The 12,233-nt window shown below is 30.3% G+C and overlaps 1 protein-coding gene across 1 annotated transcript; it reads right to left on the reverse strand.

Moving 5' to 3' along the window:
• Positions 1–127: 127 nt before the first annotated feature.
• On the reverse strand, positions 128–3,465 carry BIM2 (BES1-interacting Myc-like protein 2). Its single transcript, XM_048107923.2, has 7 exons — positions 3,041–3,465; positions 2,786–2,870; positions 2,236–2,305; positions 2,044–2,139; positions 1,099–1,496; positions 550–670; positions 128–473 (listed from the first exon to the last, which is right to left on the reverse strand). The coding sequence occupies exons 1-7, from the start codon at positions 3,138–3,140 to the stop codon at positions 369–371; spliced, it is 975 nt and encodes a 324-aa protein (XP_047963880.2). The 5' UTR covers positions 3,141–3,465; the 3' UTR covers positions 128–368.
• Positions 3,466–12,233: the final 8,768 nt, after the last annotated feature.

Genomic DNA, 12,233 nt, shown 5'->3' on the forward strand with positions numbered 1-12,233 from the left:
TTAGTTTGATTTCAAAACATACAATATAGAGACAATAGTCTTTATCCATTACTACTAGTTTGTGTCATCACCAAAAATGAATTGTTTGCTAGGAAGGAGTCTGAAGCAGAAAGTTGCTATACATATGCGTAATGTTCATATTTTCATTCCAAAATAACAGATATCTGAGTTTCAAAACCCATAAAAACAACTAAAATATATCCATCACGCAGCCGTTTCGTAACACATACATATAAATAAGCTAAAAGATTAAATAAATCAACAAAAAAGGGGCTCGAAAGAAGAAATATACAATGGTGCAAATACTCAGCAAACAGATTTATCAGTTGGAAATGGATGTTTCTTGAAGCCGGGCCATAGCGTTATAATCAAAGCTTTCGTCTTTTTTGAGCTAGATCGAAGTCTTCGCTGCTTGTGGCCTCGTGAAACGTCCCGACGGGTTGGTTGCTTGACGGTGTAGGAATTATATGATCCTAATGACAAAGCACGAAGTTATAGTTTCGTAAAGAAGAAGAGGCAGAAGAAGATCTGTATCGGGTAAACACTAACCTTAGCTGTTGGTGTGGCTCCTCTGTTCGCTCGTTTTCCAAGATTGATCTGGACTGAGATGCTGGCTTGAGAGAGATCCAAGCCTGTACTCTGAAGTGCTTGTGTCAATGTAGTCAATAATCTGATCACAGATCACATATCCCATTAGCTAACAATTTAAAAGAAAGAGTTCCATAGTAACATCCTAAACAATCTATCTACATGCTAACCAAATATTTGAAATAGATAAATCAAGATGTAGATTTTAAGATAGTAAAATCAGTAAAATGTTTAGCAGATTCATTCAAAATGCCTTAAAAGTTGATAGATAGATTTGGTTCATAATTCAAGGTTATGCAAATACAAGAATAGAGCTATCCAATCAGTGAGCAACAAACAAAAAACCCTTTTGAAACGAGAGAAGGCATGTAAACAGCGAATCAAGAAATCAGTTATGCAGCTTAAAGTTCAAACAGCAAGGACAAGAATAATGTTTTACAGGTTTCAAAAATGCATGTTAGACTTACTAAAACACGATTATATGGCAAACAGATAGAAAAAGAAGCTCACCCTTCAGAGTATGCACTGGAAACATTGATTGTACCACCCTCGATTGTTAGCTCATCTTGAAGGTTAAGTGCATCAGCAGTGCTGGGACATTCTGATGATTGCGCCTCTGATGGTCCGAATGTGTGGGAGAATGGCCCGTCGTTTCCCATGGAAACTGGAATAGGCAAAGGCATGCTCATTGATTTGTTTGGAAGTTCAGTGTGTAGATCCATCGGTCTACCTTGGGCATCCATAACGTGATCGGGCTCAATTGGATTTGTCTGGCCTGGTTGCATGGTCATAGGGACTCCTAAACTATTTTCATCAAACCTCCCAGGAAAGGCAGAACCAGGAGCAGAACCATTCTTTGCTGTTGGTGGCTGACCGACAAAATTCTGAACGCGCCAATGACTGTTTCTCTGTTCCAATAAAATAGGAATAAAATTCAGAAACCGGGAATATCTCCAGATGAGAATCTTGGAAAATGTTCGCTGAAGTATCCCGAATTTCACAGTGACGTGCCTGCCCTTACAAGCTCTTAAAACTTGGACGAGATTTTAAATTCCCAAAATTCGTTCTGATTCGACAAAAGTGGCACCTACCGTACCATGAAACCTAACTAAAACAGTTAGAGTATAAGCACACAAATATAAGTACATAATCTTGCTAATTGTTATTATTATGGGAAATTAGGTATCCTAGGCTTATGTCTTAAGGGGCTCATGCCAAAGTTACTGACTTCTACTTATCAAAACAACTAATATGCAGCAATTGTATTGTGCGACCGAGATAAGTTAACCTTTTCGTGTAGGAAACACCAAGGGTTGTCAAGGAAATGGCCCCAAATGAACTTTGGATATTGGAGTCGTCTACAGATTCATGGTGATGCAAGCATAAAAAAATTCACAGCATATAGAAATAAGATAAAAATCCTTGAAATTGTGCCAGTCGATATCAAGATATTACCCATGGCATCAGTTTTGTGGGCTCTGAATTCCAAGGTTGATATGAACCCTCATACTTCTGAACCTTCTCTTGTAGAAACTGCACATACTGAATCACCTGCATGCCAAAATCACTATTTAGGAAACAAAGTTTGTAAAGGATGATCTCCAACTGCAGGGCACCACATCACGTATCTAAAATCAATTGATATACCTCTACCAAAAACGAAGCAGTGTCTCTCTTCTGATCACTATGCGGTATAAGTTCTCTCAATATCTGAAATCTGAGGATAGAAGGATAGTTTTAGTTTTAAAAAAACGCACGTTAAACCATAAAGAAGCATCACACAATATCCTGGTTGATCATCATGTCAAGACTGTGGAATGTAACATTTGCTATCACATTCATCAAGTTCAATATTGAGGTCTAGAATTAAGTCGGATACAAAATAGACATTCAACAATACCACTCCATCCTTCATCATTGACAGTAACATTAACATGATTCGACCAAAACGTCAGACAATTGGTGAATGAATTCGGATAGAATATCATTATTGGAAAAGGAAGAAGATACAAAACCAATTCTACCACTACATTCAAAATACACCAATTTTGGAGATGCTAGTGCAAGATAACTAGAACTATCTACTGAGAGATTACTGGTTGAAATTCATCCATAACATGATGAGATATTAGTTATCCTGTTCCTATACTTTCACCAAACTGTTTAAACTATGCACATTTACATACTAAACAATCACCTCTCATTGATCTTGCTCCTCCTTCGCTGCTCCGTGACAGAATGTTTTGACCTTATAGCATTTGCTTTGTCACTGTTCTTTCCATCTGCTTCCACAAAATTCATTCCAAATACAAATCACAACGAATACCATTCCAACACTCAATTCCCATTTAGCCACACCCTTCATCAACACTCACCCCTCACCCTCAAAATTCTAAATAAAATAAAAATGAAAAAAAAAAAAAGTAGATATCATCAAGATTCACGGGTATACCTTTGCTGTTATTAGCAGATGACGTGGCGTCCTTCTTCGCACCAAACTCTTCCTCCTCCTCCTCCTCCTCCTCTTCTTGATGCCCTTTCCCAGATTTCATTTCTATTTGATTTTTCCCCCAAGATTGAATCTTTTTACTCAGACAACTGTATCAAATCCAGCAATCGAAGATTCGAAACAGACCCACAAAATTAAAACGGAAGAATCGCCTGAAAAAGGCAGGCCAGTAAAGATCCGTTGAAACCCAGAAATAGGGGAAAGAAAACCCGCAAAAATGGAAAAAAGATTACAGCTTTATTTTAAAAAAGAATTGGGTGAAATTGGAGCTGTTCAATCTGTGATTTTCCTGTAGCAATGGCAATAGCTGTAACAACTGCACCGGCTTTATTGTTTGGTACGTGACACCCAATTCTGCTACTCTATTTTACTCTCTCCAATTTATTCATTTATTTAATGTAATTCTTTTCATGTGTTCATTTTCTATTCTATCCCATCCAATTTTATGTACTGTTTTTTGTTTTTTATGTCAATTTTGTGTTTAAGTGGCTGGGAAAGTAGAATTGTCACGAGATGTACTTTATAAATTTATGAATTTGTGTATATAGTTTCCGCCTCAATAATCGTAGTACTTCACAAAATTATTTTAAATGTAGTCATAGGCAATTATTCAAGGCATTATTTGATGAGAGTGGCCAAAATTTTATTAGTTCACTCTTTTATTGTATATTCAATTTCAAATGCTAAGTTTCCACACCAAATTTGATGGATTAACCTTGGGCGTGCTTCCACTTTCACTGCCTAACTCATTGACAAATGCCTAATTCATTGACAAGGATAATAGATGATTGATTGTGTCACATTCCTAATAGTTTTATTGAGTTTTCTTTACTTATTTATAAGCCATAACCAACTGAAAAGCGACAATTATCATTGTCTTCTTTGTTTTTTGTTAATGGGTTGTAAATATTAACTACCGCATAAATAGGCTGGGCCAACATTATTGACCAACTTAGGCTTAAATATGGGCTACGACCCATAACTCAATTTCATTGCCCAATTTTTTGGCCCAGTCCGTTTTATAGCACAAATATTTGCAGTTGCCGTGAGTCATGATTGAATGAAATTTTGTTTAGGTTTATTTTCCGTAAAAACACAAACCGTCAATATTTTCTAGTTTTTCTCTTCCAACTTTTAATTTTGAATCTAAATACATGAACTTTGATTTTTTTTTAAAAAAATTCCCCTTAAAGTTAATTTTCTTTAAATTGAAACTGGCGTGTTCATCGAAATTGCTAGCTCGACAAAAAGCGGCAAGTTGGAGGCCGAATGTAGTCAATAGTTTTTAATCGATGACTCGACTGTGAAATTGGATCAGCATAAAAATAGTTTGTAGAGAGGTCCATTTTTGCAACATAAATACATATCCAAAAGAAGTCCTGTATGAAATTAAAGTTTGTAGGGCTCAAGCCCAAGTTTGTTTCAGACAGAGAGTCAACCATATTATTTTTCACCACTTTCACTACTTTTTATAGATAACGAGAAAAAAAAATTATTGACATTCATGTGAACTCAAACTCAAGATTCATGCATTAATCACTTTACTATTAGGCTAACAAACTTAGATTCAAGCACTAATCGCTTTCCCACTAGGATAACAATTGCACCCCTAACATGTGCAACACAAGGATATGAATCCTTGATATTTGATTTTGAACATTAATCATTTTATTACTAAGTTGACGTAGCATACTACTTTCAATTTTAATAACATGTTAGGAAAAGTAACTCAAAAAAGAAATTGTATATGTTTGGAATTTTGGATGAAGGGTCATGTAATACTAAGTATTTTGTAATAAGTGAATGGCTATTGAAAAATTGTATGGCCAGTTTTATGAAAGTGCAGACAGATAATAGAAAAAAGTAGTGCCATAACCAACCCATACAAGCTTTTTTAGTAATTTACATAATTTGTCTTTTTCATTTTTTTTTTCCTTTTCAGCCCATTGAACTTGAAGGCATGAATTTTGAGGGGAGTGATATTTATACGTACATATATAATATGTTACTGTTATAATTTCCTATATAGATTATTATTATTATTATTGCAATAAATCACATGCTTATGAATATGAGTTAAATCGATTATCACGCCCTTTTTAGTGTTAGTGTTAACGCATTCTTCATTATATATTTTTCTCATCTTTTGATAAAGCCACCCCCATCTAGTCTGTTTAATTATAATTTTACCGTTACGTGATACCATATTATCAGTAATTCAAATATTAAAGGGTAATTGTCATTTAAATTCATATTTTTAAAAGATGAGTATATATTATATAGGTTTGTGTTAAAATGACAACTCCTCTTAAAGTAATAGCGTGACACCATTTATACAGCAATATTATAAACGCTACACAACAATATTTAATACGGTAGACAGCAATCTATCGTGTTGGATATTGTTGTCCAAGAAAAATTGTTGTATAGTGTACAACATATTGCTGGTCGTCTTTTTTAACTTTTTCTTTTCTTTTTTTACTACGTGACAGCTTATTATTCGTCCACGTGTACAAATGATTGGCTATGAATAATGGTATGATATTCTTTTAAGAGGTGATTGCACCCTAACATGCCCCTATATTATAGTAATTTTTATTTTTTCTTAATTGTCTATGGTTAAAACTGAAAGTGATAGTGACAAAATTAAATATGATATGTAAATAATACTGCGTCATTATATTTGAAGTGTTGATTAAAATATATCGATATATTTAAAATGACATGGTATTTTAAATATTTTATATTTGATTTTGTCATATTAACTTCAGTTTTTACCATCACGCGACAAATGCAAAAGTTTGAAAAATTATGCTTTTGCATTCTAATTTTCAAAAGTTATATAATTGACCAAAAATCAACACAAATTTACTAGTACTATAATTTAAATGTCAATTAGTCTTATTTTGAAAAAGAAAAATATATTTTGAAATGTCAATTTACTCTACGTAACACATGAATTTGTTCCATGAGTTGTGAAGTGATGAGAATAACGTCACTTAAATTTTTAGGGGTAATCTCAGCACGGCGTTGTATAGCTAATTACTTGCATACATTTGCATTTTATATTTTTGTTGCTTTATAGGATACTTTAACTTTTGTTATTAACACTCTCCCTCTTCCATCTACTAAAATTAGTCCCATCTAATTAAGAAACATTTTCACAGAATTTATTACTTATATAAATTTAATTATTTACTTAACCACATGAGTTTTATAGACAGTAGACCTCACATCATTAATAATGTACTTCATATATAGTGAAAAATATTTAAAAAGTAAAATATGTACCGCAATTCTAGTTGACAAACCAAAATATAAAGACTATTTTTGGAACGATGAAAGCAACTTATACTCATACAGTGAGTCCACCACTTTAAATATTTTTTTGTATATAATTCTTTAACCTCTTTTTCTTCTTCTTTCTTAAGCATATCTTAGCAATTGAGTGTTATTAAAACTCAGGTTAATTAAAAAAGAGTGAACTATAAAACTGACCCCTTGTATGATAAGTCGAACGTTTGAGGTACTAATGTTTTAAAAAATGCATTGTAAGCCTCTACGTATGGGTATAATATCATTTCATACCATATTTCACTATTTTGAGACTTTTATACCCTTTTCCCTCACTTTTAACTTTAAATGTAATTCAAAGGATGTTTTAGTCTTACTCATTTTTACTATGTTTATTTTATATTAAAATATTATTTTCATTTAATCCATAAATATTGTAAATTTAATTAGATTGATAAATAAAAATACTTATCAAAAGTTATCATAAGAATGATTTATGTTTTTATTTTAGTTAGATATGTTTTTGTAAATAGTAATTTTTTTAAATAAAGGCAGTAAATTATGTAATATATATCTAACTAAAATAAAAACATAAATCATTCTTATGATAACTAGTGATTTACTATATTTTATTTTAAAAAAAATTACTATTTAAAAAAACATATCTAACTAAAATAAAAATATAAATCATTCTTATTGATAAGTATTTTTATTTATCAATCTAATTAATTAGTTTACAATATTTATGGATTAAATGAAAATAACATTTTAATATAAAATAAATATAGTAAAAATGAGAAAGACTAAAACATCCTTGGAATTATATTTAAGGTTAAAAGTGAGGGAAAAGGGTATAAAAGTCTCAAAATAGTGAAAAAGGGTCTGGAGTGATATTATACCCATACGTAGAGGCTTACAATGCATTTTTTTTAACATGAGTAGTTATAGCGTTCGACTTGTCATACGTAGAGCCCAATTTCGTAGTTCACTTAAAAAAATATGTTTTATAAACTAACAAAATAAGTAGTACCCATAGTATTATTTTGAAAAAACAATATGTACTATACTTATTAGGCAATAAAGAGAATTACTATAAAGAGCCATACCTTGTTGTCCCATTCATAAATGGAGTAAAATTTAATGTGAATAATAACGTCGATATTCAATGTTTCTGTATCCAGGTTCATACTTGTATATCATACATTTATCAAGCCAGATACGTAATTAAAATATTAAAGATAAAGCGCCACAGAGACTAGAACAAGTGTTACTTCATAAATCATCATAATTCAACAGCACGTGCCTGCTGGTTTTTTGCAGTCATAAAATGGTAGTACTATTAAATCTTCCATTAATTAGTTAAATAGTTCTTATTGGTGGGGATTATATTAATTATCCCTAATCTCAAAATATCTACCCAACTCCATCTACAGCCGACCACTTGTTTCCATAGGAAAACAAATCTTCTTAAAAAATTGTTGTTACAAAACCGATGTAGCCGCCCAAATTTTAGTGCACTAAACATGGCTTTTAACTACAAGAATTATGTTTACTATTTTCAATTGATTATATATAATGTCTGATATTATTATTATTAGTAGATGAGAATAGATCACATAACGTTTTAATATGATAAAGTAGGAGTATAGTATTAAGCTTTATATTTTGTGTGATTATAGTCTTCTTTATTAGTAATAGCAAAATTTATAAAAACAAATTATAAGTGGCATAAAAGTTGTAAAGGAACATGTATGTGTATAAAAGAGCAATATTACCTTAACTGTAATGACGTTTATAGATAATAATACTGGTGCTACTAGCTATTAATACTTTTTTTCCTTTTAATCAAAAGATTGAATCATCACCGCCACTACAAGTCTACAGGGAATTATCATTATATTTTTTCCTAAAAATTGTCATTTTAATTCTCATAGATGAAAAATAACTCAGGAATTTAATTTGCTTTAAATTCTCTCTCGCCTCCTCGAGTTTAATACGAGCCACCTGCCACTCTACTACCCAAATTAAATTTCAAAATACTATTACTACGGATTTTGCTACAAAATAAATTTGATTTATTTCCTCTCATTATGAACGAGCATTTTTTTTGAGATATTCAACTGTGTACTGTGAGTGGGTCATCTCTCTTTTAAAAAAATATATATATATTTCCTATCTCATTCTTTATTCTCTCGTCAACTTTATTTTTTCTTCACACCTCTATTTTTTTTCTTTTATATTTTACTCTTTCTTTTCTTAATTTTTTTTCTTTTATATTTTATTTCTTTCTTTTCTTAAATTTCATGCTAAAAAATAATTTGTCTATGACAGAGCGGAGGAAGTTTGATTTTTTACTTACTAAATACACTCATACAAGTCATATCTATCAATTCTAGTTAAATCACGATATGAATGTTTTATTTTCGCAACAAATCTATGTGACCAAATTTTGTACAACCAAAAACTAGTTTAATTGTATAAAAATAAGTTTATTTATGCATTTTATTAAAATATATGGATGCATATATAGTACATGAAAAGTGTATAATATTATGGTCATATATTTATGATTTATGTATATTTTTATTTTTATTTTTTTGGAACCATTAATTTTATTTAGTGCATACTTTATTTCAAAATTTAAAAATAATAGAAAGAAAATTCAAATATAAAAATAAAAATGAGGTTAAATGCTAATACGTCTTTTTAACTTATCCACTTACTATATTTATAATTTTAATATATAATTAATACATCAAATATTAATATTATGTTATTTTGGTTGTACAAAATTTAGTTGTTTATCATTCCTCTTATTTTTGTGACATTCATAGCATAACTTTTTGTATGATTTGACATGCTTTCATTTTACAATTAATTCCACTATCTCTGCCCCTCTTTAATTTGACCTGATGGTTTCCGTCAACAAATGGTTGATGTATAATTTTTCTACTACTCGTATTTAACTTTAGCTGGTTAGATTTTTTTGATTGCATACATTTGAATATTATGTGACACGATTTAGTATAAATACATAAATACAACAGCTAGAGTTCAAACACCAATTAATAAAAGTAAGAAGCAGAATTTTTGATTGGATAATATCGACAGGTCATGTAAAACAACTTGGGATTTTATAAAATTTAATTTTCTTTATATTTTAGGTTGGGGTTTTGCTTTCACGTGCATTTTAGGTTGAAGTTTTGCTATCACGTGCAACTTGTATATGCAGATGGAGTTAAGTTGAGTAATACAGTCACATCTACGTATTGCTACATGTAATGTAATGTACTCGTATGTAGTTAGTCTTATCCATTTCCACTATTTAGCTTCAAATCACTAACTAACTAACCGTTTTATTCTTATCCACCACTAGTTTGGTTCCAAATAAGTAATGTTTGTCCATAATCACAACATTATTATTATTATTATTATTATTATTATTATTATTAATTTATTATTATTATTATTATACACTAAAACAAGGCTTACAAATGAATTTAACGATGAACAAGCAATAGACAAGTTAAAGGAGCAAATCGGGGATGTGTGAACCCCGGATGTCGTGCAAGACGTTTTTAGCCGTTTCAGTTGAAGATGACATAAATTAATAGTACTAGCATATTATGTATACAAAATTAAATATTACTGGAGTACTATCATTTTACTTGTACTCTTTGAAAGTTAATATTTTTATTATAGGAATTTGTTATGATTCAAAATTAAATCGAGTAAATACCCTCAATGACAGGATAAAAACGAGTAAATGCTCAAAATAATGACATAATCGAGTAGACGATTATCAGTTTTGCAAATTACACCTCATACATCATCGCCATGTGGATAATTGACGTTTAAGTTTGTCTATTATAACGATATTCTAATCAATGAATCTTTTTGCAATACATTTTATTCCTGAAACGCTGCATGCTAAATGGTAGTACTCCTATGGCAATATCAAGTAAACGTCCAAAGAATGAGACAAAATTGATCTCTTACTCTTTCATTTATAATTCCACACCCAAAAAATTAAACTGCTATTCAAATTTACGAAGTTAATGATACGAAAGAACTTAGCCCATGAATGTTTAAATTGTATAGTTGTTTGTCGAATTTTTCTAAGTACAGTTGTTTATAGAATTGTTTAAGAAAATAACTTGTTATGAAAATGACAGATGATTACAATAAAGTGAAGCATGGCATTGTAAAGAACGAGGAGGGCCATAGTGAGGTCGATATTAATATAACTAAATTATAAAAACAAAATATTAAATGGCTAACCAGTCAAGTAACAGTCATAACATCTATGACATTTTGCTTTCAGAATTTATATTATATAGGTCAAGCAAAAACTTAAATATAATTATTTTGATTAGATTGATGAAGGCGACGTGCTTAATTAAGAAGCATTATCTACCCGTGTATGGGACAAGAAAGTCTAGTTTTTGACTTCACATGTGTTCTCATAATTAAAAATAAAACATTAGTATTTCAATGCGATGATGGTATAAACGTTGATCATACACTTACCAACATTTGACACAGTCAACTTATGATGTTTTTAGGCAAGACCATACATAAATCCACAAATTTTTTTTAGTGAATTTTGGATAAAATTTATATTGGAAAAGCTTGTAATGACAGTCTATATGAGGGTAGTCATATGAAATAAATAATGATAAAATCCACTTAAAATTTTAATCAAGGATAAAAAAGTGTTTTGCCTAGTTGTTTTTGCATATATATTTTGTGTCTAGTACCTTCTTTAAACCATTTTAAGCTAAGAGATAGTAGCTATTCAGTGGTCAATATGCATGACAAACTTTTAAATTCATTTTACACTCCATTATTTTATGTATCATCATTGAATCTTATAACTGATTTTCATACTATTAGTGTGTAATGTATTCATTTAATTGTAAACCCGGCTCCTTGTATAATATTAATCGTGTCACCATAAAATTAATTATTTACTAGGCTAGTATTATATTAGACTTATAAAGATAAGTAATTTTTTTTATCTAACAGAAGCAATAGTAAATTTGAAAAAACAAAAAGAATATTTAAAAAAATAAAAGTAATAGGAGTACATAAATATGCATAATCATAAAGCATATGGTCCTGTTCCCAAAAGCATCCTTGAAATGATTGAAATTTAACCTTGAAGATTATCTTTTTGATTTGTTTTAATAGTTTAATAATGCTCTCAATTACACTAATAATTAATAACGACAAGTCATTGAAGCTGATTTTTTATCGCACAGCAATCAAATTATAGGGTTGAAATGATACTTATAATAGCATACGATTCGATGTTTAGTTACTACTACAGATTAGTAGTTGTGTTTTTATACTCACAATAAATTAATGTAAAAAAATAAGTTAACGCATTTAAAAAATTGTAGTAATGTTGTATATAATCTATTTATTTATCATGCAAAATAATCTAAAAGTAACAATTTTTTGTTGATCTATCAAATATAAAACAGATGATTATCAATCACGAAAGAAAATATTTAGATTATCAAAAATAAATTATGGAATTTATTCGGGGTAGGTGGATTCAGATGCATTGTAAATTTGCAATAATGTGGATACAATTTTTTTACAGCGTGACAGTTATATTTCTTATCAGGGGCAATGTTATCCACTAACTTAAATAAAATTAATACTCCTACTATGAGAAAATTGCATTGCGTCAGTATATGTAGGGGTAATAATGTCCACTAACTTTAATCTGAGTAAAATCAACAGCATTTGACTCACTGACCAAGTTCATCCAATCCATTTCACCCACGTCACTCTAAAGCATAGACGGCCAGGATACGTTCTCCAAATTGAT

Source organism: Salvia hispanica, chromosome 6 (genome assembly GCF_029641045.1).
Source record: "Salvia hispanica isolate PSC_SH4W2 chromosome 6, Shi_PSC_v1, whole genome shotgun sequence".
Lineage (NCBI taxonomy): Eukaryota > Viridiplantae > Streptophyta > Magnoliopsida > Lamiales > Lamiaceae > Salvia > Salvia hispanica.